The sequence below is a fragment of the Vanacampus margaritifer genome, chromosome 17 (genome assembly GCF_051991255.1).
Source record: "Vanacampus margaritifer isolate UIUO_Vmar chromosome 17, RoL_Vmar_1.0, whole genome shotgun sequence".
In the NCBI taxonomy this organism is placed as follows: domain Eukaryota; kingdom Metazoa; phylum Chordata; class Actinopteri; order Syngnathiformes; family Syngnathidae; genus Vanacampus; species Vanacampus margaritifer.
This window is the reverse complement of record NC_135448.1, coordinates 18,094,258-18,120,878: the sequence shown is the minus strand read 5'-3', so window position 1 is coordinate 18,120,878 and position 26,621 is coordinate 18,094,258. Positions and strand designations below refer to the sequence as shown.

At 43.4% G+C, this 26,621-nt stretch overlaps 5 protein-coding genes across 7 annotated transcripts; 1 reads left to right on the top strand and 4 right to left on the bottom strand.

Annotated features, from left to right (window-relative positions):
• Positions 1 to 421: 421 nt before the first annotated feature.
• On the bottom strand, positions 422 to 6,318 carry LOC144037028 (elongation factor 1-alpha-like). Its single transcript, XM_077548141.1, has 8 exons — positions 6,179 to 6,318; positions 5,605 to 5,757; positions 5,025 to 5,204; positions 3,562 to 3,858; positions 3,338 to 3,488; positions 2,044 to 2,300; positions 1,734 to 1,968; positions 422 to 757 (listed from the first exon to the last, which is right to left on the bottom strand). The coding sequence occupies exons 2-8, from the start codon at positions 5,746 to 5,748 to the stop codon at positions 636 to 638; spliced, it is 1,386 nt and encodes a 461-aa protein (XP_077404267.1). The 5' UTR covers positions 5,749 to 5,757; positions 6,179 to 6,318; the 3' UTR covers positions 422 to 635.
• An 85-nt stretch (positions 6,319 to 6,403) lies between these two features.
• LOC144037027 (elongation factor 1-alpha) lies at positions 6,404 to 9,593 on the bottom strand. Its single transcript, XM_077548140.1, has 8 exons — positions 9,432 to 9,593; positions 8,650 to 8,804; positions 8,195 to 8,374; positions 7,811 to 8,107; positions 7,582 to 7,732; positions 7,256 to 7,512; positions 6,938 to 7,172; positions 6,404 to 6,853 (listed from the first exon to the last, which is right to left on the bottom strand). Exons 2-8 carry the CDS (start codon positions 8,791 to 8,793, stop codon positions 6,732 to 6,734), a joined length of 1,386 nt encoding a protein of 461 aa, XP_077404266.1. The 5' UTR covers positions 8,794 to 8,804; positions 9,432 to 9,593; the 3' UTR covers positions 6,404 to 6,731.
• Positions 9,594 to 12,412: 2,819 nt separating this feature from the next.
• On the bottom strand, positions 12,413 to 20,548 carry LOC144037024 (sialin). The gene is made up of 11 exons (XM_077548137.1): positions 20,387 to 20,548; positions 18,101 to 18,257; positions 17,721 to 17,938; positions 17,407 to 17,640; positions 16,074 to 16,248; positions 15,865 to 15,983; positions 15,613 to 15,774; positions 13,949 to 14,081; positions 13,671 to 13,818; positions 13,444 to 13,534; positions 12,413 to 13,365 (listed from the first exon to the last, which is right to left on the bottom strand). The coding sequence occupies exons 2-11, from the start codon at positions 18,186 to 18,188 to the stop codon at positions 13,198 to 13,200; spliced, it is 1,536 nt and encodes a 511-aa protein (XP_077404263.1). The 5' UTR covers positions 18,189 to 18,257; positions 20,387 to 20,548; the 3' UTR covers positions 12,413 to 13,197.
• On the top strand, positions 20,117 to 22,123 carry LOC144037029 (c-Myc-binding protein-like). Of its 2 annotated transcripts, XM_077548144.1 has the most exons (6): positions 20,117 to 20,375; positions 20,507 to 20,609; positions 21,062 to 21,137; positions 21,225 to 21,273; positions 21,747 to 21,861; positions 21,923 to 22,123. In XM_077548144.1, exons 3-6 carry the CDS (start codon positions 21,071 to 21,073, stop codon positions 21,959 to 21,961), a joined length of 270 nt encoding a protein of 89 aa, XP_077404270.1. In that variant the 5' UTR covers positions 20,117 to 20,375; positions 20,507 to 20,609; positions 21,062 to 21,070; the 3' UTR covers positions 21,962 to 22,123. The 2 variants fall into 2 exon arrangements, with proteins under 2 accessions (XP_077404270.1, XP_077404268.1); XM_077548142.1 differs by lacking the exons at positions 20,117 to 20,375; positions 20,507 to 20,609 and adding an exon at positions 20,677 to 20,889.
• On the bottom strand, positions 21,923 to 26,314 carry LOC144037025 (gap junction alpha-9 protein-like). 2 transcript variants are annotated; one of them, XM_077548138.1, is made up of 3 exons: positions 25,768 to 26,314; positions 25,325 to 25,594; positions 21,923 to 24,326 (listed from the first exon to the last, which is right to left on the bottom strand). In XM_077548138.1, exons 2-3 carry the CDS (start codon positions 25,565 to 25,567, stop codon positions 23,094 to 23,096), a joined length of 1,476 nt encoding a protein of 491 aa, XP_077404264.1. In that variant the 5' UTR covers positions 25,568 to 25,594; positions 25,768 to 26,314; the 3' UTR covers positions 21,923 to 23,093. The 2 variants fall into 2 exon arrangements, with proteins under 2 accessions (XP_077404264.1, XP_077404265.1); XM_077548139.1 differs by having other exon boundaries at positions 25,325 to 26,314.
• Between the last annotated feature and the right edge of the window lie 307 nt (positions 26,315 to 26,621).

Sequence of the window (26,621 nt, the reverse complement as noted above, 5' to 3'; positions counted from 1 at the left end):
GAACCAGACTAGCAACAACTAGTCTGTTCTGAATGTTTGTCTGTAGCAGCACTTGAACTTTTCCCATCAGGTTCTATCAGTCAAGTACTTACAGGTGAGCTTCTCCAGCTGCGGCTGGTAAAATAATTTTACTGTGCTTCATTTTAGGATTTTCCAAATCAAGTTTAGACGAGTTTATGGGCACTCGTTTATTTTATCCGTGATAAACGGGAACCAATTAATGACTCAATAAAATCTTATTGAGTGTGTTATGGTATGCTTTGGTGAGATTAGATTAGCATACACAGAATGGAAATCAAGAATCTCTATTGTCATTATGCAAACAAAATGATAATTAGAGATGCATTCATACACAGATTGACAGACTACGAATGATGATACACGCTAATATAGAACACACAAGAAGAGAAGAGAAACTGGATTTGGTCACAGATGTTTATTTTGTCTGACTTCAATGTAACAGCAAGATCGCTTTGATTGCAAAAACAGGCGTGTCCTCCTTTCCTGCGGACACTTTTCCAGTGAGTTTTAATGAGCAGAAGCCAGTTATTGAGGAGCGAACTGATGAGGGGAGAAAAGGGCCAAGTGGAGGACACGTTGGCGACTTTCTGTCGTGCACCCTGCATGACGACAATTCATTTCTTCTGTGCCTTCTGTGCGGACTTGGTGACCTTCCCGCCGCTGTTGGCGTTCTTCTCCACCGACTTGATGACCCCGACGGCCACCGTCTGCCTCATGTCCCGCACTGCGAAACGCCCTGCAATGACAAGTTGGTTTTAGTTATACGGTGCAGTGATGTCACAAGTTATTAACTAGAAAAATTCCCGCGGAAATTTTGAATGGGACTGCTGACTCTTGCCAGGTGGAAAGACGCATGTAGTACTTGTAGCAATAGTAGTAGTAGGACTTTTAGTATTACATTCCATTTAATAAAAAAAATAATAATAATAATGTTGTGTGTTTTTTTTAAATGTATTTAAAAAAAATGTAAATGAGCTGAACAGTTTAAAATTCAAACGACTGGAATCGGTCAACAAATGTGGAAGTTAACCATAATCAACATAAACTACAAGTATCTTACTGTCGCTTTAACTCATTCACTGCCATTGACGGCTATAGACGTCAAAAATTCATTTGAACTATTTCTATTAGTTTAGTTTTTTCCATTTTTGTTAACAAGAGTATGAAAACCTAGATTTTTTATTTTTTTTTTACATGTAGAACAGATATAAAATGTGTGATTAATCGTGAGTGAACTAGTGAAATCATGCGAATAAATACGATTACAAATTTTAATCGCCTGATGCCCCTGATTTTTTAATTTTTTTTTAAATTTTTTTAAATTTTTTAAATTTTTTTAAAGAAAAGATTATTAAAAAATTAGGGGCGTCATGCGAGTACTATTTTTAATCATAATTAATCGCATGACTTCACTCGTTAACTCACGATTAATCACACATTATATATCTGTTCTAGGTTTTCATACTCTTGTTAACAAAAGTGGGGGGAAATTTTAAACTAATAGAAATAGTTTAAATGAATTTTTGACGTCTATAGCCGTCAATGGCAGTGAATGAGTTAAGAAACATGCACACACATTGGAACTTTAACATACCGGAGACGTCATCACGCACACACCTCGAACAAAAGCTATTCATAAACTATTGGGTAAAAAACACCCTTAGATGCCACAAGGGGGCGCCATGGTGACAGGTTTGCCAAGTGAAACTCACCAAGGGGCGGATACTGAGCGAAAGCCTCCACCGACATGGGCTTGGATGGAATCATGTTGACGATGGCGGCGTCTCCCGACTTGACGAACTTGGGGTTTTCCTCCAGCGTCTTGCCCGAACGTCGGTCAATCTTCTCCCGGATCTCGGCGAACTTGCAGGCGATGTGAGCGGTGTGGCAGTCCAGCACGGGGGTGTAGCCGGAGGAGATCTGACCCGGGTGGTTCAGGACGATGACCTTGCAACACAAAAAAAGAGACTTGATGAGCTTGTCCACTGAACACAAACGATGAGCGCTCCTGTTTGGGCTCACCTGCGCAATGAAGCTGGCAGCGGCGATGGGGGGGTCGTTCTTGCTGTCGCCCACCACGTACCCGCGACGGATCTCCTTGACCGACACGTTCTTGACGTTGAAGCCCACGTTGTCGCCAGGCAAGGCCTCGGGCAGGGACTCGTGGTGCATCTCCACCGATTTGACCTCAGTGGTCAAGTTGGCGGGCGCGAAGGTGACGACCATGCCGGGCTTCAGGACGCCGGTCTCCACACGGCCGACGGGTACGGTTCCGATACCTGAGCGGTGGCGAGAGGCGGTTAGAAGGTACTCCCACGAGGTCATTTAGGTTCTCAACAAACTGGAGTCTTCGGAACCTTGGGTTCTGGAAAAAATATTCGCTAATCTTTTCTTTTTTTTTTTGTCTTCTTCCTTCTTCCACTTCCTTAACTGACTCGCCCAATCACAAATCGCCTTCTCGGTCTCACAGACGGTCGACAGTGTTCATTTTGTTAACGAAAACTAAACGAAAATAATATTTTTGTCGTTAGTTCCTTGACACAGTAATTTTTATAGTAAGTAAGTCATAAAGTTACAGTTAACAGTAACGGTTAAAATGAGTGTGAAATATCGAGTCGTAGATTTGTATTCAAGTAGTTTTGTGCCACTAGATGGCATTAGTGTTTCATGTTGGACATTGGACATTTCAAACTCAGAGCGATTGGTATTGGAAAATTAAGCACCTCGTGGACTCCATGACATTTTGCTCATTGTAAATGAGACCAGTTCCCACGATTCAAACGATTACATTTTTAATCAGATTAATCACATTTTAGAATTTTGATTAATCACGACTAATCGCTTAATAAAAAAGCCTTTTTCATCTACATTTTCCCCCCCGCCAAATTTGAAGAGCACCGGTTATGTCTTCATTCTTTTGACATTTAATGTTATCACGACGTCTTCAACATTTTTTTTTTGATCCACTGCACGCATTCATCCTCCTCGTTTTCTAATCAGTTAATCACTTAATTTAAAATGGGGGGAAAAAAAATGCCTCCGATATTTTTGACATGAACAAATATTCTAAACGTCATACGCAAACATTTATTCAATGCTTTAATTTAATGAGTGAAATTATGTTTATTGCTCAAACACAACCTGTGCTACCTTAGCTGTCACGCTATGATTAATGAATTAATTGTGATTAATTAATCAATTAATGCGTTAACTTTGACAGCACTAATATATATATATATATATATTTTTTTTTTGGTGACATTTTGGTTTGGCTGGTGATACACTTTTATATTGTAAAATGTGTGCCATTACTCGCCTCCAATTTTGTAGACATCCTGCAGCGGCAGACGGAGGGCCTTTTCGGTGGGCCGTTTCGGCGGCAGGATGGCATCCAGAGCACAGAACAGGGTCTTGCCGCTGGCATTGCCCTCCTTGCGCTCGAGCTTCCAGCCCTTGAACCATTTCATCTACAGAGACAAAAAAAAAAAATGTCAAAGCCGCAACATTCCTTACGTTTCCCCCAAATACGCGACCCCTCACCTTGTCGCTCTCCTCCAGCATGTTGTCGCCGTGCCAGCCGGAGATGGGGACGAAGGCAACGGCGGCGGGGTTGTATCCGATCTTCTTGATGTAGGTGCTGACTTCCTTGGTGATCTCGTTGTAGCGGGCCTCGCTGTAAGGGGGCTCGGTGGAGTCCATCTTGTTGACGCCGACGATGAGCTGCTTGACGCCCAGGGTGAAGGCCAGCAGGGCGTGCTCGCGGGTCTGGCCGTTCTTGGAGATGCCGGCCTCGAACTCGCCCACGCCGGCAGCCACGATCAGCACGGCGCAGTCGGCCTGGAATGCATTCGAATGCAACAGAACTGTCATGTGACACGTATTGGAATGTAGAGCATCATATTGTATCGTGTTGTGAATAATCGAAATACAAGTAAAAAATAGCAAATATTCCTTTGGTCCTTCCTCGGGTCTCCTGACGGCCTCACGACTCTGGCTGGAAGTGTTCGGTTTAGGTCAGGGGTGGGCAAACTTTTTGACTTGCGGGCCACAATGGGTTTGAAATTTTGACAGATGGGCCGGACCAGGAGCATTTGGACCTCACAGCACAGTAAACACACACAGATAAATGTACAAACCGATTTACTTAGTGTGCACTAAGGACTGCGTTTTTCAAATGTGCAAAATCCACTTATTTAAAACAGCTTTTCCAATAGCTTCATTTTTATTGTTTTAGCTCAACCTTTGCTGTGTTTTTATGCTTTGTAAAGTGACCTTGGGTGTACTGTTTTTAAATGAAATGTATTATTATTATGATTATTATGATTATTAGAAAATAGCCCTAATCCAGGTAGTACGTTTGCCTCAATGAATATGCAAGATGCGGCATTTACACACTATTTGGCAAAGTGGGAGGAGAAATGTAAATAGATTTATAATAGCACACGCACTGTGATCTGTCAAACCCGGCGATTGCATCTATTCTTAATAGATTTCAATTCAAGGTGTAAAGTTAAAGAAATCAAGATTTATTGAAAAAAAGATGATCACTTTCAACATTCAAAACACATTATTACCGACAATAAAAATCCTGGCGCCGCGGCTGGCGCCACCTATTGGTGAAACGAGGGCATTGCAGGGACAAAATTAAATGAATTATTTTGAATTTTTTTCTAGCCTTATTGGATAAGTTCGGCGGGCCGGATTGAAAAGCATAACGGGCCGTATTTGGTCATGTCTGGTTCAGGTGAACGGTATGGGATTTTTTAATGGGTTTTAGGTGAACTAATACACACACACACACACACACACTCGCACGCACATACAAAAAAAAAAAAAAGGGAGCGCAATGATGATAAGTCTAATCGGTAAAATTACCGAATGAACAATACTGAGCTATCTCCAAAAATAAAAAAATAATAATAAGTAAATAGTGAAAATTGAGGGCCATAATTATGGATAATATCAACTGTGTTTACATGTGTGTGTTTGGTGTTTCAAAGTACCTGAGAGGTGCCAGTGATCATGTTCTTGATGAAGTCTCTGTGTCCGGGAGCGTCAATGACGGTCACGTAGAACTTTTCCGTCTCAAACTTCCACAGGGCGATGTCGATGGTGATGCCGCGCTCACGCTCGGCCTTCAGCTTGTCCAGCACCCACGCGTACTTGAAGGAGCCCTTGCCCATCTGAGAAGAGTTTTTTTTTTAAAATGATTTAGTCAAACAGAAATACATACTCAAACGATTTTATAATAGTTCAGTCATAACGTTAGCCCAAATCTGCAAACATTTAAGTGCCTCCGATCAACACTAATAGTTTTGTCTTTTGTTGTTGCTTATACCAAGAAGTATTTAGCATTTAGTTACTTTTACTTATTTACAGATACTATGTTACTGTAATGGCAGAAAAGTAAATGTGATACTAATAATTTGGAAGGAAAACCACTTGATTTTATATTCTTAAAATTAGTGATCCCTGTTGTGGAGTGCGAGTTACAACAGTAGGTGGCGCTCGTCGCCAGGAAATGAAAATCAGCAGCAGAGTGTGAGAGGGAAAAAAAAAAAAAAAGCAGTTAACCGAACCAACCTCTTGAGCCTCCTTCTCGAATTTCTCGATGGCTCTCTTGTCGATGCCGCCGCATTTGTAGATCAAGTGGCCGGTGGTGGTGGACTTTCCGGAGTCGACATGGCCAATGACGACGATGTTTATGTGGATCTTTTCCTTGGCCATTTTGAACGCCTGGCGGAGAAAGAACGATACTTTTAGCGATCAACTCCCGAGACATGTTGGGTTAAACGAGGTCAAATGACGATTAGTCGTGAATTCGTTTCTCAGTAGGTGCCACACCTCGGCGGGTCACGTGGCCGGCCTCCATGTTGTTCTGCCGCCATGTCAGTAGTGGCGGTAGTGCGCGCATGCGGATGGACTATATAACACGACAAATTTGCCATCCATTGGGACGAATCAGATTTTTGACGTCCAATTGTTTGTCAATTCATTATTCTGTCACTCTGTCAAGTAAAGTGACGATACATTTCCCACCAACGATTTGAAGATGAGGCCTTCAGTACCATCAACTCTTATTAATCAACACAAAATATAGATTTGTCGAGATTGGAGAAACCCAGTTGAGGTTCAGGATGTTTATAAATGTACTAACCTCTGATCAGCAACAGCTACTCCACCTGAGCTGGAAAAGACAGAGCCGGAAATGCCCCAAGCTTTTATGCAGTACCTGTGAACAGGGTGGAGCCACGCTGCTTACACGTCATCGAAATTCAAACTGGAGTCGCAAGCCAGACTTCAAAGCAGACCTGCGAAACTGGTTTATCGCCACAGCTAACCCCGAGGCTACTTGAGCAGAAATACAAGTTGACGCGCTGTGTCCATTTTTTCAAAGACATTTTTATTAGTTACCAGCAGCTTTCGTTTCCAATCAACTTTTGTGGCATTTGAACATCCAATGAACAGTTTTAAACCTTTTCAAAACTTAAACTTAGAGGCACCGACATGTGATTCAGGTGACTGACAACATCGCAAGTTCCTTTTTTCCTGCGAAAACTTTTGCGATGAGTTTTAATCAGCATAAGCCAGTCCTTGAGCAGAGAGCTGTGCCTCAGAGATGAACCGGGGTGGGGCGAACAAAGTGGGGAAGAAGGGGTGGCCCGCTGCTGCCGGCGAACGTCCCCTTGCTGGATGTCCTGCACGACCATTCATTTCTTCTTCTGGGCCTTCTCTGCGGCCTTGGTTGTCTTTCCGCTCACGTCCTTTGTCTCCACAGCCTTGATGACGCCGACGGCCACCGTCTGCCTCATGTCACGCACGGCAAAGCGACCTGGAAAATAGAGCGGGAAAGCATGTTAGGAAGCAAAAAGTGCCAAATTGGCTTTCATAGTGCGGGTTGTTCAAGGGCGCTCACCAAGGGGAGGGTAAGAAGAGAAGGGCTCCACCACCATGGGCTTCTGGGGGATCATCTTGACGATGGCGGCGTCTCCGGACTTGACGAACTTGGGGTTGTCCTCAAGCTTCTTGCCGGAACGACGGTCGATCTTCTCGATGAGCTCCTTGAACTTGCAAGCGATGTGAGCTGTGTGGCAGTCCAGCACGGGGGCGTAGCCCTCATTGATCTGGCCAGGGTGGTTCAGGATGATGACCTAGGGAAGAAGAAAAGGAAAAAAAACGCTTTTAGAATGTGCAAATTAATCAGTTTAAGGCAAACTACAGCCAGGATGCAAACCTGAGCATTGAAGTTATCGGCACCCTTGGGTGGGTCGTTCTTGCTGTCGCCAGCGACGTAACCGCGACGGATCTCCTTCACGGACACGTTCTTGACGTTGAAGCCCACGTTGTCGCCAGGGACGGCCTCGGGCAGGGACTCGTGGTGCATCTCCACAGATTTGACCTCAGTGGTCAAGTTGGTGGGAGCGAAGGTGACAACCATGCCGGGCTTCAGAATGCCGGTCTCCACACGGCCGACGGGTACGGTTCCGATACCTGGGCAGACAGTAAGTTAGCCGCTGCCAATTGATTCCATTGTCGTTTCAAACGCAGCAGGTTTCTTACCTCCAATTTTGTAGACATCCTGCAGGGGCAGACGGAGGGGCTTGTTGGTAGGACGCGAGGGGGGGAGGATGGCATCAAGAGCTTCCAGCAGGGTGGTGCCGCTGCCATTGCCCTCCTTGCGCTCAACTTTCCAGCCCTTGAACCAGCCCATCTACAGAGAGAGAGAAAATATGTCAGACTCCCACAATGACCAATAGTCACATTCCTACAACTGGCAGCCAATTCTCACCTTGTCACTGGTCTCCAGCATGTTGTCTCCGTGCCATCCGGAGATGGGGACGAAGGCAACGGTGGCGGGGTTGTATCCGATCTTCTTGATGTAGGTGCTGACTTCCTTGGTGATTTCCTCAAAACGCTTCTGGCTGTAAGGGGGCTCGGTGGAGTCCATCTTGTTGACTCCGACGATGAGCTGCTTCACACCCAGGGTGAAGGCCAGCAGAGCGTGCTCGCGGGTCTGGCCGTTCTTGGAGATACCGGCCTCAAACTCGCCCACGCCGGCAGCAACGATCAGCACGGCGCAGTCAGCCTGGAATGTCAAGCTTGATTACTACAATGAAAGTAACTTAAAAAAAAAAAAAAAAAACATGGGCTTGATTGGTATAATTTATTTTACCTGAGATGTGCCAGTGATCATGTTCTTGATAAAATCCCTGTGTCCAGGGGCATCAATGATGGTCACGTAGTATCTGGTGGTCTCAAACTTCCACAGAGCAATGTCAATGGTGATACCGCGCTCACGCTCTGCTTTCAGTTTGTCCAGCACCCAGGCATACTTGAAGGAGCCCTTTCCCATCTGTGAATAATAAAAAAAATACATTAGCAAGCCATTATTAATTTATTTTTAATTAAATGACCATTTTACAATGAGTTAAAACGAGTATTCTATCGCTGAGGCATCTTGCACAGTCATTCCAGTAGATTTAAGTCCCCACTGCGCACGCGCAGAATGGGGCACGCCCTTTTGCCGACAGCTCAGCAAGAGCACGCTGGCGCCGCCATTTTGAGAGAGCACCGTAACTGCAGAGGGGAGAGAGAGGGGGAGGAAAAAAAAAAGTAGTAATGGCTTACCTCAGCGGCCTCCTTCTCGAACTTCTCGATGGTTCTCTTGTCGATGCCACCGCATTTGTAGATCAAGTGGCCGGTGGAAGTGGACTTGCCGGAGTCGACATGGCCGATGACCACGATGTTAATGTGGACCTTTTCCTTGGCCATTGTTATAGTTTCTAAGAAAAATAAATCAATATTAAAAATGTCCGTGCATTAAAAGATTGACGGTGTTTAAGAGTGAGAAAGTAAAAACTTTAACGCGCTGTAATTGCTCGCTTAATAGCTCGAGTATGTTCGAGGCTAAGCTAGACTGCTAGCATGATGCTAACAGGCCCCACCGAGGCCCAGGCCGGACTCGACACGTGTTCAACATACCACGTCATAATTTGTCATTTAAAATAAAATAGTCATATATAAAATCCCATCCGCGCCACAAACGTAGCTGTCGCCGTTTATAAGGGACCATTTGCTCCAAGAAAGAAAGGAGCGGCCATTTTAGGGCGCTCCCTTTGTCCTTTCCGTATCAGAGTACGAGCGAGCTAATTATACACCCATCCCAAATCAAAGTACACATAAATATAATAACAGGCGATCCTTAAATCGAGGATTATTTAAAAGGACATTGTTGTAAAACCCAAACGCAGTATATTACGTAATACACCGCTACTGCAATTTAAAAAAAAAACACACACACAAAAAACCGTTATACATAAAGATAACGGTTTCGTCAGGGTACCGATGGAGGATGCTCGAAAAACCGGCTTCAAATGCAAGGCCCGAGGGGGATAAAAAGCTCTACTTACTGGTGTTTCTGGGTTGTCGCGGCCAAAGCTGCTGCCCCTTGCCAGGTAACAGAAAGAGGACTTTGGGCCTTCGACGTCAGTTTTTATACCAGCGTACTACAGTGATTTCCGGTCACCCCTCCTTCCCCAAGGCGATCAAATCAAATTGCACAGTGCCCATGTGACGTCATCACGTAACGTGATGGACGCGAGTACCCAGATGCTAAACCATGGCGTTCACTTTTAGGGTTCACGACGAGAAACATGCTGAAATGGAACAGAAAACACTCTTGTGAGTCATGTTATCAAGTGATTTCATTAAAGAATAACATTTTTAAACGCCATTAAGGCCGTCTATGTGATAAAAACACATCCCACCACCTCAAATGACAGGTTAGCGTCTCTTCAATCCTTCAGTCACACAGGAACGTCACATAATAATAATATAAACAATAATAATAAAAAAAAAAATCCATCCATCCTGTGTTCCTCATTTGGGTGGTGGTTGAGTTAGAGCATGTCCCATCTGACTTTTGGCGAGCAGCAGGGTACACCATGGACTGGTCGCCAGCCAATCATGTTCACAACTTTGCCTAATTTAGAGTCTCAATGTCCGGGGTTTAAATATTCAAAAATATTTTCCCTGCAACAATCCATCTATTTTCTGTGGCATTTGTCCTCATTAAGGTTACGGGTTATCCCCAGCTGGACACCCTGGATTGGTCGCTTTGCCAGCCAATGGAACGTAATGTATGGTAAGCTAATAGCAGTCGGCTGAAGGAAAAGTGGTTTAAAAAAGGGCTGTGAAATATGTGTGCTGTGGTACAAAAAGCCTACGTGCCCCTCTTAAAATGCCAATTTTTTTTTAATGACATTTGAAAAAGAGAACAAGAAAAAACATTCCAAAGCTATAATCTGTACAGCTCAATAAATAAAGATAATGTGGTTGCATACATTTGTCCACCCTCTTATAACTGCAACGTGATTGTGTTCAGAATTAAACAATCACATTCGCACTAAATTGGGGTCAGCACACACCTGCTGCCTTTTTAAGTGCCTATGATTAACCCCATAAACATTTCAGATGTTCTAGTAGGCTTTGAAAACAGGCTTTAATATGTGGAGCAAACTCTTGGGGCATGAACAGACAGACACCTTATGGAATTCCACGCTCGTCATCGCGTCACCCGAGGCGGGATCGTGGTGCGAGGTAAAAATGGGAGTCAACAAGCCGACTGGCGGACGCTCAGATGAGTCACCGGTATGAATAGTTGTCATGGCAACAGAGGAGATTGGAAGCAACTACTGACCAAGAAGAGAGGCTGAGATTCTTTACACTATTCACAGTGGTATAAAAAGTCTACACACCCCGGTTCAAATGACCCTTTACCACTATATTGATTTTAAAAATATATATATATTTTTGAGAGGGAAAGTAAAATTAAACAACTGATTAGATGGTGTAGTAGATTGAGTACATTTTCAGTGTAACAAATACAAAATTGGACTCCATCTCAGTTTACGATGCCAGCATGTGGCATGCAAACGGCGTCTGGAACAGTTGATGCAAATGAGGTGCGTTTGCAACACTGACTTCAACTTGCAAAAGTAGGCCAAAAGCACCCGCTCCCCCGCGCATCAAGATGTCCAGGTGTAAAAAGGCTAACGACAAGCTGAAAAAGCTCGATGGAGATTTTTGGGTCCCACTGGAGAGGAGAGAGGCATGTTGGTTTCTATTTGTAGGTGTGACAAACCCCTACACCCTGAGGCCTTTTCTTTTTTTGTCAGGACAAGGCTTGAAACTCAACTGACTTGTGGAACAACTCGCTTGGCCTCGGTATTAAAAGTCACAAAAGGTAAAGGTAAAGGTACACCCTATCATACTTTATAGGAGCTAATTCAACCACTGCAGGACACATTATTCACTAATCCTGCCTTAAAAAAAGAAAGAAAAAAGTATTAGCCAAATGCTTTACAACAAAACCCCGGTGCCTGGTCCAGCATCTGATTATCCTTTCTTCAGTTAAATCAAAAAAGAAAAAAGTACTAATAATCATAATCCTAAAGTTTTGTCTTGCTTGGATCACTCACATGTTCCATTTTTACATCGACTTTCAGAACACTGTTGTACAAATCATGTTTACACTTGTTTTTTTTATGAATCCTTTATGTGCTATCCTGATCTACACTGCACTAACACTTGACATATCCCCTTCTAGCTTCATTTTATGTTGTGGTACCAATTAAATAATATAATAATAATATTAAGTGAGATTAAAAACCTCATGAAAACATGACTTAATCATGAGGGGAAAATAAACCCGAAATTAATCTAATCGTAAATTTATTACATTGGAACTTTCAAACCTAGTCAAAAGTCAAAATATAGTACCTGAAGTGTATTGAAAATCCTTGATTATTACAACAAACGTTATTAAAAAAACAAACAAACCAAGTGATTCGAATAGTCAACAGAAGGGGAATATTTAGTGTGTTACACCACTGTGACGTCGAGGTACTTCCAGGTTGACGGTCACTTACACCGGCTGATGCAAACGACGGCAACTGTGAGGCAACATTCCACAAAAGCGTACACACACACACAAATAAAAAAAATAACACGAAATTGTGGCTATTTACAAATGTTTAGGAATTGAACTAAATTGAATCATTTACATTAGTGAACACCGGTGGTATGGTGCCAGTGTTGTATTTTTTCATTTATTATTTTTGTTTACTTCTGATGTCGCAATTATCTTATAAATACAATGAAAAATAAGTAAAAAGTAACACTGTAATTGTATTGTTTATATTTTAAATATGAAGTTAAACCTAGGTAGTTGTCGCCGATATCGCTTTGGCTTTTGGAGTGCCACCTGCTGGCCATAAATGCTATTGCTATTGTATGCTTTGGTGACCAGACATTGTGCTGTATTTATTTTTTCCATTGACTTAATAGTTGCCGGGATGGAAAATAAAGACACAATTGTACAAATGTGAAGTAAGCTTGATTTTTTTTAATCTTAATTTAAATTCTGTCAATTAAAGAGTTTTTTTTTAATGCGTAACAGGATACAAATACAGTCAGTACATAAAAATTGTGAAAAATTCAACCTGGCACAGACAGTCAAATAAATAACCAAATATGTGCTGTGGCGTTTCGCAATACTCCATTTAAAAATATATATAAACAAATTAAAATAAAAACATTGTTGCCATAAAGTATAATTTAAATACGATATAAGGCTTGTGGTGGGGTTTTTTTTTGTACGAAAAAAAGTGCCTTGGTCCACAGGTTTTATGAAAACGATTCTTGCAACTGTAACTGTACTCTTTGGTGGCGTGTTAAGAAAACAACCATCCAAGAGATTAACCTTATAAAAAGTGTCGGTAACATTCATTCAACACAACAGCAGTCAGAACTCACCCAAGTGAGACGTAACCGGCAATCACACAGCCGTTGTGGCTTCACGCATTCAGATAAATACACGACGTCTGCATCTGGGACAGCGACGATTGCTTTCAACACAAAAAAGCATTCCTGCTTGTTGTGCTCATGGTTCTCTCGCCCCTCCCCTGGCTGCTCAACCCCGTTTTCTCTCTGTCTACACTTCTGCCCATCTCAGACCAATCTGTGTATAAAACTTGTATTTAAAAAGAACGTAACAGAATTACTACATAAAAAAACAGTAAAAAAAAAAAATCCTGAATATCCCATTTAAAAATAAAGCTTTAAAGTGTGATCCTAAATCCTCCTGCGACTCGTTAAGTGCAGAATTTCCTTCAATTAAGCAGACACGGACCTGGTCCTCTTCCCCTCGTCCTTGTCGTCTTCGTCCTTCGGGATGGCCCACGGTTGGACCTCGCCGCTTCCGAACAGCGTGTAGAAGATGGCGGCGCAGACGTTGACGCTGGCTGAAACCCAAAAGACTTTCCTCCAGCCCTCCATGGTGTGCTGACCGGTGGAAACATAAGAATGACGTGACCGTTATTGGCCCTCATGACAAGCGAACGAGCGCTGAGTTTCTCTTACATCCTTGGTGAAATATCCCGTCGCGATGGGGGCAATGACTCCGGGAATGGTCCCGAACGTGTTGGTGATTCCCAGGAGGAAGCCAGCGTACCTGAAGGGGAAAAAAAGCATGCGTAAGTACAATGTTTTCAAAGACAATTTATGTTGTGTATTTCTTATCGGGGAAAAAACGTTATCAGCAAAAGAACAGGATGAATGAAATGAGATCGTGTAAGTGCCAGGCCCACCGCGGGGCGATGTCGATCTGGTTCATGAAGACCCCAGCCCCGCTGGTGCCCCCGGTGGCCGAGGTGAGCGTGAAGAAGATGATGGTGAGCACGTGGCTGCAGCCCGAGTAGGCCACCGCCAGGAGGAAGCTGGCAGGAAACAGCATGCCTGCAGAACATGAAATCATTCAAAATGATTTACGCGCAGTTTTTCCTCAATACTTCAGACGGTCGAGATTGAATTGCTCTCGGGGGCGGTCGCAGGTGAATTGGGCTGGCGGAGAGGTTGAGGCGCTTGCCTGTGAGCGTGAAGAGCTTGCGTACGGTGGTGACGCTGAACACCTTCCTCTCGATGAGGTGGTCGGCCAAGAAGCCTGACATGGTGGCGCACAGCCACGCCGCCAGGTAGGGCACAGCCGAAAGGAAGCCGTTCTGAAGATGCACGCGTACAGTACGGAAGACGGCAGAACAATTATCAACAAGTCATTTATCATCAGCGAACTGAACAAGCAAACAGGTCATAACAACCCAACCACTATGTGACTATCTATTTATCTATCAACCTATAATTAACCGAAAGACTAAATAACTAAGTCATCAATTAACAGGGATGTGATTTGACCAAAGTGAAATTATCTGAAAATTTAGCCGGGGGTCTGGGGGCCGCTGGCACTCGCTCATGGGTTTTCCGTGTTTTTAAGTACTTTCAATGCACTCACATGACAAAGAAATAGACAAAACAACAGCATAAATTTTCAATGTATATTGAACTATCCCATATAAAATGGCAACATTTTTTAGTTTAGTTTTTATTTTTAACATTTGGTCAACTCAAAATCAGTCACATTCAAAAACATTGGACTGCCTTTGCTTTTAAAAACTATCACTGAGAATATCATCATATCTAACTAATGTGATTACTAAGTTAACACATAAATAATGTTGAGGGGTTCAAATTTCATGAACAAATAATTGTATCATGACCAAATGAAAAGTAACTCATATTAGAGCATACCACAAATGTCTTTGTTATAGCAGAAGATGTTATCTGTCGTAGTCATGTGCATACACAATGAACTACTACTAAAAATAAAAAATAAAAAATAAATCGGATTTTTTTTTTTTTGGGGAGATAAAAAAAGCGGAATTCCGCAAATTAGCGGAAAAATCACATCCCTGAATTAATTAACCAACTAACTAACCAAGCGAGCAACTAACTAAATGACTGACTCACAAAACAACTATTTAATATTTAACTAACCAACTGCTAACTGATTGATTTATCATGGAAAGACTAACCGACCAACTAACACATCGACTAACCATTGGCTAACCAACCGCCCGACTAACCAACAGGCAGATTTACCAAGGACAAACTAACTAACCAACTGGCTTACTAACTCAATGACCAACTTAGTAAGTTTGTCGACCAAGAAACCAGGTGACGAACCACATGACTAACCAACAGAATGACTGGTTAACTAAGAAATAGTGTTGTTTCGATACCGATACCGATACCATACCGATATCTTACTTTTTTTTTTTTTCAACATGAAAAAGCTGTCCTGCCATTGGTTCAGAGCATTCAAGGGCCAATAGGATATCTTAGCTCGGCATGCAGTGAACATGTCACACATCAGTGAATGTCGTGCATGAGCAAGACACAAGATGCTGCAATGGTATCGGCATGACACTTGTTGGTACTCACCGATACCACTGTTTTAATACAGTATCGGGGCCTCTGCCGATACCAGTATCGTATCGGAAAAACACTACTAAGAAACTAACCAAACAGTGAATACCGCAATTGACCAACCAACTAACCAAAAGACTGACTAACACAATGACTAAACGGACTAACCCAAATATTATTAGCCGAACTGACCATGCCATTAACTAATTAACCAACTTAAATGACTTAACACTAACTAATGAATATGAAATAAACAAGGTCCCAACCTACCGATTTGAGGTCAAAGTGCAGGATGTTGTTCAAGTATGTGGGCAGGGAGGTGAGTTGCGTGTAGAAGGACCAGTTGGAGCACATCTGCGTGATGATGATGGCCCACAGCGGTACCGACGTCAACATGCTCAGCACGGGCACGGACCAACCGTGACCGCTGCCCTGAGCAGTCACACATGGCGTACGTTATGCTTTTGTGCATCTTTCGAGAAAATATCCCCCCCCGCCACTGCATCATAGTCTAGCGTTTACCTGATGTCCGATAGAGGCAATGATGTAATCTCGCTCCTCCTCGTTGATACGCCGATGGGTGCGGGGGTCGTCCGACACGAGGAGAAACCAAAAAACAGCCCAGAGGCAACCGGCACCCCCTGAAGGCGGAGGGGAAAAAAACATCCAAATGAGGATCGCCGACTTGCAAGACCCGTGCGCTTAAATGTGTGTGTGTGTGTGTGCTTCACCACAGATGTAGAAGACGGCGGGCCAGCCCAGTGTTTGGCAGATGTACCCGGTGAGCGGCATTGCCACGAAGGCACCAAAATTGGCGCCGTTCCCCGACATCGACATCAGGCGAGAACGCTCTAGTGGCGGAGCCCAGTGGGCCCACATTGACATCATTGCCGGGAATGTCACGCCCTGCCACCACAAACAACAAAGAATAAATAAAATGGCATTTTGTGTTGGGTTTTAGCGCCATAAAACAGAAATAATAACAACGGATCAAACAATTGAACACGTGACCAACTATCCAACTGACTAAGTAGCCAACTAACAAATTAACAGCTCACCAACTGACCAATCAAACAAATACTAATTAGTCAACTACCTGCCTGGCAAACTAGGTAACTAACCAGCCAAGTAACTAATTGACAGGCCAGCTGAATAAACAACAGAGCAATCCTTCAACTCAACAAACAGCAAATATAATAACTTACCAACAAACATAACAACTCATCGACCAAACAACTAGCTCACCACTCAACCAACTGCCTAATTAAAGAAGTGGCTAACTCACTGACCAACTAACTAACTAAATTACCAGCTGAGTAACTGTCCAAACAGCCAAACAAAACTTATGAACCAAACAACGAATTAACTAAACAACAACACTAACATATTAACTTAGCAACTAATTGCCAGATTGGCTAACTAGGAAACAAAATAACTAAAAGACTGGCTAACTAACTCACTCACTGACCAAAACAACAAAATGACCGCCCAAATGACCATTAACCAATAAAACTACCAACTAATTAAATGACTGGCTGACTACTTAACTAACCGACCAATGAAATACACTAGTAACGCACCAACTCCCCAAAGGAATGAACTACTAACTAAGCAATTAAATGTCTATTTTACAATCTAACTGATAAAACAAACCACCAATTAAGTGGGACCAACCTACTATTTAACATAAATACAACTAACTAACTAACTAACTAACTAAACAATCAACCCACCTAATTTACAAGCTAATTGCTCAAACAGCCCACCAATTAAGTGTGACCAACCTATTAATTACTGTAAATACAACTAACTAACTAACTCATCTAATTTACAAGCTAATTGTTCAAACAGCCCACCATTTAAGTGTGACCAAACTAATTACTGTAAATACAACTAACTAACTAACTAACTAACTAACCGACCAACCTAATTGACGCTCACCAATTAAGTGTGACCAACCTACTAATTACTGTAAATACAACTAACTAACTAGGCTTTTGTCCCTCTATTTAAACTTTCTTTTAGTTGAATTTCCAACACGTCTCCTTTCTGCGCCACACTGACCTCGCCCAGTCCCTCCAGCGCTCGCAGGGCAAACAGCCAGTAGGGTCCCCACTTGGCCGCCAGGGGCGTGAGGACGGTGAGGGTGGCCGTGCCCAGCACCCCCAAGCCCAGGAAGACGCTACCACCGTAGTGTCCCGACAGGTAGCCCCCCGGGATCTGCGTGCACAGGTAACCGAAGAAGAAGGCTCCCAGCAGCCAACCCTGAGTCTCCGCGTCCCACGGGTACTGCGGCGTCTGGATGCGGACGTCAAAGAGGACAGTGAGACGGGCGAGTGCCTCATCGCGCGGGCTACGTACCCCACCTTCTTTCTCACCCCTTCAGGCTGCTCAAACGTCTTGCTGGTGTTGTCCGGTCCGGCGGGGAGGGGGCACGCGCGCACCGTGCCGTTGAGCCCCGGGACCGGCTCGCCGGTGGTGTTCACCATGGCCACCATGGCCACGCTCAGGTTGACGCGCAGCCCGTAGACCACCGCGATGCCCAGAAACATCAGGCTGGCCAGGTTCAAGCGGGCCGAGCAGCACAGCGGAGGAACTGCGAGGGGAGCGGAGGACCTTCGTGATGAAATTTGACGGACGTCCGCAACTCCCGCAAACCCAAGAAACGACTTTTGCGGATTGATGTTGGTTTGTTTGCTTGTTCTGTACGGAAACGTCTGCATACGTTCAATCGGCGTGAAAAACCACACAAACCCACTTGTAACATCGCGGAGGAGCGGCTCGTTGTCTTCGCTCTCGTCCGACGGCTCGGCGTTGACGGAGTAGCTGCCGCTCGGGTGCGCCATGTTGGCCTGCTGAGCACGGAGGCGCGAAGAAGAATGGGATCACTGAACCATGGTGTGTCTGTGTGTGTGCTGAAAACAAGGGAGGGGGGGGGGGGGGGACGACGCATTTGAAGTGTCAGCAAAAGGATGTGAGGTGAACACATGACCATGTAAATATGCAAACGAACCAAAAGTCAACACTGCAGCAACACTTTTGATTGGAGCTTAATTATTTGGCTAAATGAAAATAAAGAAACAAGGTGGCAGATTCAGCGTGCTTTTTAGGGACTTTTTTTTTTTGTCAGTCTTCTCATGATAGACAACAAGTTTTTTTTAATTTTTTTTTTTAAAGAAAAATGGCAGCTTCAAAGCAAAATGGCTGACCTTCCGTGGCTTTTCACGCATTACTTCTTGAGGCATTTTTTTTGGTGGGTTTACCTATGATAGCCAAATTCATGTTGCTAAGGGAAACTAAGTTAAATTAAATATATATATATTTAAAAAATATATATATATATTTTTAAAGTGCTCAGAAAAATGACCAAATGTAACCTAAAAATCAAAAACGAACACCTTCTTTTCCAGGATGGCTTCTTGAGGCAGTTTTTGAATGATTATCCTTGTTAAACGCTTGAACCTGACATGCGCAGGCGAACCCAACGTTGAGGACTCGAGAGCCGCACATCACCGGGTGTTCTTCAAAATGTGCTGCTCTATCAAGTTTCAACAGGAAAACGCCGACGGCTCAATGTGTGAAAGGCACAGGAGTAAATAGAAGCGCATTCAAGTCATGTGCTGGCATGTCAGAAGCTGGTTCGACAAGATCCCGACATATCTCACGAGGATGAGCTGCTGTAGAAAGTTTGCTTTGAAACCCCCGTTTGCTTTGACCTTTAGGTTAGTTGTTTCGCAACAGGCATGTGAAGTTCTCCAACGAAGTTCACGGAAGCGAGACCGTCCACTTTCGGGACAAAGGCCACATTAAAGCAATGCAAAAAAACAACAAAGACAAAAACAAACATAAGGTAACGTGTGTCACCATTTTGTCTTCTGGGACAATGAACACACTGGAATGCTGCTTTGGGTCATAACGGTCACAATGTGATCCGAATTAAGTCATCCTAGAAAGATTAATATTATAATTTGATTTTAACGCATGAAAACTAATGATGCTAAAGTGAATAATTATTACATGGAAATACTTCAGTACACTCTACAATATTAGTGAAATAATTCCATGCCTTCAATGTGCATGTTTGCTGTCACAAAGGTCACAATGGAATGTTCTTCAGCGGGAATCATAAAATATTTTCTTTATCTTTTTTTTCTGCAAAACCACACAAATATAGACGCAACAAATACCCTGAAATGCACATCTGATATTTCTAAACTACATTACGATCCAATTTTCCAAAATTCTAGGTAAATGTATATCCTCAAAAATTAAAAACACAATACTTTGGTTACAAGATGCAATTATGCTGCTGATAAGCGACATATTCAGATAAAAGCACCACCCAGTCAAAGTCAGGCCATAAACTGGGTTAGTGTTGTTTTTGAGACTTTTGGCTTGTCCAATGTTGACTAACATGGTAAAAGTGTGTGTGTGTGTGTCTGCGTTTGTTTTTAACAAATTACTCAAGTTGGTTGAACTCTTGATTATTTGTTATTTCCACTTATTTTTATGGGGTTAAAGAAAGTCATAAATCAAGGCATCACTGTAGTAGGTATTTGGTTCCTTACAGGGGACCCAAACTTGCAAAAATATGCAATGTACTGCCATAAAAGGATCAATTATATGTATGTGAATGATAAACAATAAACAATACATACATTGAAAACAATACATCACTTTTCCAATATCACTCGAAAAATCAATGAATTTTACTCAGGCAATCTGTCAGACAGCCACAAACTAAGAAGTTGGGGTCCTTTCCCTAAATTTGACAAAAACATTATTTTTGTGCTAATGTTTTGATACAAAAATAATACATTTCGTCAGCGTGCCATGACAAGTTGAGAAGCCTTTTAGATATGATTTATTATTGCACGTTATATACAATAACTAATGCAATTTTATCAGTAGTAGGAGTAGAAGTGTCTCGTTTCATTTAGCTGGAAATGTACGCAAATAAGCGATTAGCTAAAGTATTAATAACCCAGCTATGCCACCGCTCCATTATTTAGACAAATGGAGAGAGAAAAAAGGTACAACTCACTCTGGTGTCAGATGGAATTCTTCAAGTGCAAGATCAGACAACCTGCTTCTCCTCGTCGATCTGTGGTGGAAACATTTTGACTGCGATGCTTTCTTTCTTCTTTTTTTTATGCTCACGGAGACCGCAGTCACATGAATGATGACGTTGGCAACTTTGCGGAAGTGTAGATCTACAAACTGTTGGAAGGACTGTAAAAATGGCCACGCTTGAATCCAGTTGATTTGTAAGTCAGCTAAAAATGATAGAGTTGTTAGTACTGGAAACGACACGTAAAAACACAAAATGGAGAGATTAAAAAAACAACAAAAAAACAAACATATATTCTGAAAATTAATCAACAAACAGACTAAAACTATAAATTACTGTTTGAATCTCTGGTTAGGGGGAACACTTGTTATGCGTTGCCCTAGTGACGGAGTGCGTCAACCCTAAGCAATTCACCCCAGTCGTCACATTTTTGCGCAAAATTGAACTAATTAACTTTCTTCATGGCTCAAAAAAAGGTGAGTTCAAGGTCATGTAGTTTGTTGTTTATATTTATATAAAAAGAGGTCCAGACCCAGATACCTCTCACAAATAGGCTGTATAACACCTTGCAAAAAACAAACAAACAAAAAAAAACATTTCATAAACATCCCCACAAATGTTTGACACAAAGTTGTTTTTGTGTTTAAGGGCTCAATAATGGCGGCGAGAGCAGAATTCAGATTATATCTCGAACAAACTGGGGTGGTAGACGCCTTGGCAAACGGTAAGTAGGCCTACGCATCATTGTAATGTAAACATTTCAAAATCATGTCAAATTAATGTAGCTGCATTTTGCATCACATTTTTACAGCTATGACGGCACTTTACTGCGAGGATTACAAACCTGACAATGCCATGGAGTATCCTTTGTTACCAGTATAAAAAATAATTACAGTCCAAATATATGTACTGTAGATTGTATTTTTCACAGGTCAATATCAAAATTGTGTCTGCTGCACATGCGTGAATACACTCAGATTACTTTATAGAACTATTTTATAAGGGAAGTTGTATTTTTTCACCCAACAAAAATAAAATAAAAAAATAAAACTTTTTGGGGGGAAGGGAGGGGGTTAAGGAAAAAATACTTTTTGGAGGAAAACTTTTTTTTGTAATAAACTTAACATTGACATTTGTCTCCATATGTCAAATATAAAAGTTTCATTGACCCACAAGAACAATTAAGTGCCAAAATGTGCAATGCCTCACAGTCCCTATTATTTTATTTATATACGCTTTAAGTTTTATAACGACAAAAGGACAGAATCATGTTTATGCAATTAAATATGGAACAAAAATATATGTTTAGAACCTGAACCTTGTGTCTATGTAGTTTTTTGAAGCGTCACATCATCGCACAGAAGGCTAAAGCTCTTACCGGCGAAAAAGATGAGCTGCAGAAAAAGTGTCAGCTTCTCGAGGAGGAGAACCAGACGCTGAAGAGCAAGGTAACATTTCTTCAATATACATTTTGATACATTTGTCTGTGTTTTATTGTTTCTTTTGTAGCTGACGCAGTACGAGCCATCGCCTGAAGCTGCCGAATAGAAGCGGTCGTTCCCTCCGATGAGGCTCCCAATACAAGAGATTATCAAAACCATTTTATAAGAAATAGCATTGCTTTATTATACAAACAAAAAATGTACAATAAGATTTTTTGTAATGTAACAAACATGTGCCTTGGGGCTCAATAAAGGTTGGCAAACTCTGTTCCAATTGATTGTTTATGAACTTTCATTTTAATAGCAAAGTTATACTCATCAATTCAGTTCATAATTACTTTTCATGAATTTTAATCGCACTTGAAATTTCTATAAGGGTTGTAGCAACAGAACATATAAATCAGTCAATCCTTTTTCTTCTTTTTTTTTTTAGTTTGGCTTGAATTTGTTCCTGCTGCTTATGTAATGTCTGCTACATTATTATAGATTAGAGTCAGACTTTTCCGGCCCCTCCCTTCAAATTCCCCTCGGGGCCTGAAAGCAGAGCATTGTGGATGCCACTATAACATAAAGATTCTGGTAATAGAAGTAGTACTGATTCAACTTCTGTACTTGAGTAAAAGTAAAAAAAAGTACAGAGGTGGCAAATCCAAATCCAGAAAGTAGAAACCCTGCCACAGTTTGGCTTTAGCACCGGGTGCTAGCTAGCTAGCTCCATTGGTGCTCGTTTACCTGCTAGAGAGCTAGCTAGCTAGCCACAGTTCGGCTTTAGCGTCGGGTGCTAGCTAGCTAGCTCCATTGGTGCTCGTTTACCTGCTAGAGAGCTAGCTAGCTAGCCACAGTTTGGCTTTAGCGCCGGGTGCTAGCTAGCTAGCCACAGTTCGGCTTTAGCGTCGGGTGCTAGCTAGCGAGCTCCATTGGTGCTCCTTTACCTGCTAGCTAGCATCAGGGGCTAAAGCCACACTGTGGCAGGGTTTTTTACTTTCTGAACCTGGATTTGCCACCTCTGCTTAAGTACTAAAGTGAAAAGTAAGACGGTCAATTATACTGTATATAATAGAAAAATCTACTTGAGTACTGTCACAAAGTATTTGTACTTTGTTACTTCTCACCAGAAAAATAAATATTCAAGTATAGATACCTGAAAAATCTACTCAAGTCCTGTCATGATGTATTTGCATGTCATCAGTTGCAACCACCGCCTGTCACAAAATGTCCGCCAGAGAGCGAGCGTCATGTCAAATCTGCAGGTCAGTGGGCGCTCGCCTGCTGCTGCCGCCACTGCTGGCTGCCGACACGCGTCGGTTGGGGGAGGAAGTGGCGGGGCTGGGGCTGTCGTGGCTACGTCGGGATGCCGAGCTGGCGTCTCCGCCCGAGTCCGGACTCTGGGGCCTGGCGGGCCTCCTCACGCTGTCCGACTTGGAGAGCAGGCTCCTGGCTCGGGGGCCCGCACTTCCGCTTCCCGCGCGGGGCTTCGTGGAGCCTCCCTGGTAGGAGTCGCCGCTGTCCGAGGTGTTGCCCTCAAGAACCGTTGAGCAGTTCCACTGCGGACTGGGTCTCCGGGATTTGCGGGCCACGACTGGGAGGGCGGCGCAGGAAGCCAGGTCGGATGACGCGGGGCAATCGGTGCAGTCCAGCGGGTCGGCGTCCTTGTCGGCGGGGGGCGAGCGGGTTTCGCTGCTCGTGTTGTTGCTGTTCTGGTCGGTGGGGCTGGGGACACCCTCCTTGGCCTCCTTGAAGCCCACCAGCTTGACGGCCGGGTCCTCCTGGATGGGCACGAAGGCGGAGGAGGCGTTGAGCAGCGGGTAGTTGGGCCCGTTGCCCTGCTTCTCCAGCAGCAAGGTGTAGTTGCTGGGCGCCGTGGGGATGGTTGCCTTGCGGCCCCCCGCCGAGGTGCCCACGCACACCTGATGCACCACCGAGTTTTTCTTGGACTTGTTGACGTAGTAGTCGTCCAGCTCCTCCTTGATATGCGGGTAATAGTCCAGGATGCCCTTTTTGATCTTCTTGTATCCCAGGTGCATAATCTCCAGCAGGCTGAGGAACAAAGAAATGCAGGCAATCACCTGCATGAACACCATGAAGACGGTTTTCTCGGTGGGTCGCGACACGAAGCAGTCCACCACGTTGGGGCAGGGTTGCCGTTCGCATTTGTAGAGCGGGCTCAGGCGGTGGCCGTAGAGGAGCAGCTGGCCCGTCATGAAGCTGACCTCCACCACGGCGCGGGTGACGATGTGCGCCACGTAGGTGCACAGGAGCGAGCCCCTCAGCGGGGCCTTGTTGAGCTTGCCCTGCTCCAGCCCCCGCATCTCCTTCTCGATTCGCCGCCGGGCGTCGGCCAACTCGGCGTCCACCGACTCCAGCTCGCGCCGCAGCGCTACTTTTTTGCAGTGGCGCTCTTTCTCCAGGGCGCGCAGCCGGTAGATGGCGTGGCCCATGTAGACCAGCGACGGCGACGAGACGAAGATCACCTGCGGAATGGAAAACACCATCAGAGGCGCTGGCCCGGTGGAGTTGGAGGTTCTCAGTCATTCGGGTCATTTCTTTCTCAGGTTCGTCAGCTTCGCTCGGAAAAAACAAGAAACTATTGATGCCCCAAATTGGAGCCAGGAGGCACACCCCACCACCGGAAGTGGTAACATTCTATCAGGATGTAAAATGGTTGAAACCTCCTCTGGTCCAGATCCAGTTCAGCTCGTGCAGGGGTCAGCAACCTTTGCTGTCTAATTATTATTTTAGGCCAAATAAATAACCAAAAGGAGCTGCAAAACCTTTAAACATTGTGATGAATAAAACAGTGGATTTATTTATTTAGGTCATTTATCAGACTTCCTTTTTCATTCATTTTTAGACTTTTCTGCCTTTCTGTCGCATTTGATGGTAATTTTGTGCCTCTCTTCCTTTTTTGGACATTTCATTTTTTTACATTGTTGGCATTTCTGTGCACATTTTATGGTAGTGGGGGATTCCTTTTTGAACGTTTTCTTTCCTGCCTTTTAAAAAAAGAAAAAAAAAAGGATTTTTTGGGGCTATTTTGTGTACATTATATGGTAATTTTCTGCCTTTGTTTTTGGATGTTTTTTTATATTTGGGATGTTTTCTTTTTTGATTTTTTAAATTAATTTGCAGCATTTTTGTGGCTATTTTGTGTAATACGGTAATTTTCTGCCTTTTTTTTGGACATTATCTTTTATGCTTTAAAAAAAAACGGACCTTTTTTGTTTACATTATATGGTAATTTTTTTTCTGCTTTGCTTTTTCCTTTTTGGACATTTTATGGTTACTTTTTAGACAGTTTTAAAAAATTATCTGCCGTTTGTCTCTTACAAATTTATACTGACATTTTTTTATTATTTATTTTTAAATCTAAACAGTTAATTCATTCAAACAATATTTGTCCAGATCCAGGGAGCCACAGGAAAGGGACTAAAAGAGCCACATGAGCTCGAATCCCTATCAGGAGCATCACCTGAAGGACCCAGTAGCGAATGAGCGAGATGGGAAAGGCCTGGTCGTAGCACACGTTGCGGCAGCCCGGCTGCTCCGTGTTGCAGATGAAGTCCGACTGCTCGTCGTTCCACACGTCCTCGGCGGCCACGCCGAGGACCAGCATGCGGAAGATGAACAGGATGGTCAGCCAGATCTTGCCCACCATGGTGGAGTGGATGTGCACCTCCTCCAAGATGCCGCCCAGGAAGTTCCAGTCGCCCATTTTAGATGCTTTTGAATTACAGAAGCTCTACAAGGAATGGGAAGATCCAACACGATTTGACAATTCCTGTAATATGCTATGCTCATTTCTATTCACCCATAGATGAAAAAAAACTACAAAGTAGCAACCAAATATTTTTGAATTTATGATTAAAAGCTTTCTGACCCTCCCCACTCTAAATATAAAAAAAAAACACTAACCTTCCATCCTGGATATGAAATGTGGTCTGCGACGGCCTTTTTCCTCCACCAAGTAAAAAGCGCTACCAAAAGCGAACCATCTCCGGGCCGCACTGCCGCTGCCAAGCGAAAAACAAAAGCAACTAACGATCCCTGCCGGCCTCTGCGACCCTTCGTCCAGAGCTGGAGAGCTGATCGATGGCGGCCGAAGCTCTGTTGCTTTTTCCCCTCGCAGCGTTGTTCTCACATGCAACACATGTATGTTCTGTTGCATGTGCCCCCCCCCCCCCCCCATAGAGGACTCTGATTACGTTGGAAGCCAGGGTGGGGCCCTAAATGCCCACCTGATGGGATCTTCTGATAGTCGCTTGGTGCCTCAAGAGTTCCTGATGAAATACATATTGCACTATAAAATACTTTTATTTTTTTACTTCCTGCAGAATAATACGTGTCAAAAGTGAAAAAGAACTTTAATGAATTCAAACATACCGACTAACCGCGAGATCAATGCGTCTTTTCGCTCGATGGAGTGCGTCCCATTTCATGCATGGCCGGTCGCATGCCGGGAATGTGGATCAAGCTGCCCCCCCCCCCCCCCCCCCCCCGACCGCGTTGCATTCCGTCCCCATTTATAAAAAAACTAATCAATGAAATGCTTCACACTCACAAGTTCATTCGGCGTTTAAAGCATAGAACGCCGCCATTCGTTAGCCCTTCGATTGGAGTTTCATGGGTTAGCATGAAAGCTATTGGACTTAAAATAAACAAGCGTAACTCGGTTGCTCTTATGTTTAGTTTGCCAGGAACCAAGTTGGAGTGGCATTAAAGCCATTTTCAATGTAAAAAAATAAATAAAAATAAAATCAGCTGAATGT

Excerpts from the sequence above, each read along its gene's own strand:
- LOC144037027 (XM_077548140.1), bottom strand. The coding sequence starts at position 8,793 with ATGGCCAAGGAAAAGGTCCACATTAACATCGTGGTCATCGGCCATGTC. Across the intron at positions 8,108-8,194 it reads TGATCACTGGCACATCTCAG|GCTGACTGCGCCGTGCTGAT; the intron begins GTAAAATAAATT and ends TTGACATTCCAG. Across the intron at positions 7,733-7,810 it reads TGCTGGAGACCAGTGACAAG|ATGGGCTGGTTCAAGGGCTG; the intron begins GTGAGAATTGGC and ends CTCTCTCTGTAG.
- LOC144037028 (XM_077548141.1), bottom strand. The coding sequence starts at position 5,748 with ATGGCCAAGGAAAAGATCCACATAAACATCGTCGTCATTGGCCATGTC. Across the intron at positions 3,489-3,561 it reads TGCTGGAGGAGAGCGACAAG|ATGAAATGGTTCAAGGGCTG; the intron begins GTGAGGGGTCGC and ends TTGTCTCTGTAG. Across the intron at positions 2,301-3,337 it reads GGATGTCTACAAAATTGGAG|GTATCGGAACCGTACCCGTC; the intron begins GCGAGTAATGGC and ends GCCACCGCTCAG.
- LOC144037025 (XM_077548139.1), bottom strand. The coding sequence starts at position 25,567 with ATGGGCGACTGGAACTTCCTGGGCGGCATCTTGGAGGAGGTGCACATC. Across the intron at positions 24,327-25,324 it reads TTCGCTACTGGGTCCTTCAG|GTGATCTTCGTCTCGTCGCC; the intron begins GTGATGCTCCTG and ends TCCATTCCGCAG.
- LOC144037024 (XM_077548137.1), bottom strand. The coding sequence starts at position 18,188 with ATGGCGCACCCGAGCGGCAGCTACTCCGTCAACGCCGAGCCGTCGGAC. Across the intron at positions 17,641-17,720 it reads CGTTTGAGCAGCCTGAAGGG|ACGCCGCAGTACCCGTGGGA; the intron begins GTGAGAAAGAAG and ends GTCCGCATCCAG. Across the intron at positions 13,366-13,443 it reads CGGGATATTTCACCAAGGAT|CACACCATGGAGGGCTGGAG; the intron begins GTAAGAGAAACT and ends TCCACCGGTCAG.
- LOC144037029 (XM_077548142.1), top strand. Across the intron at positions 21,274-21,746 it reads AAACCTGACAATGCCATGGA|TTTTTTGAAGCGTCACATCA; the intron begins GTATCCTTTGTT and ends GTGTCTATGTAG. Across the intron at positions 21,862-21,922 it reads ACCAGACGCTGAAGAGCAAG|CTGACGCAGTACGAGCCATC; the intron begins GTAACATTTCTT and ends TTTCTTTTGTAG.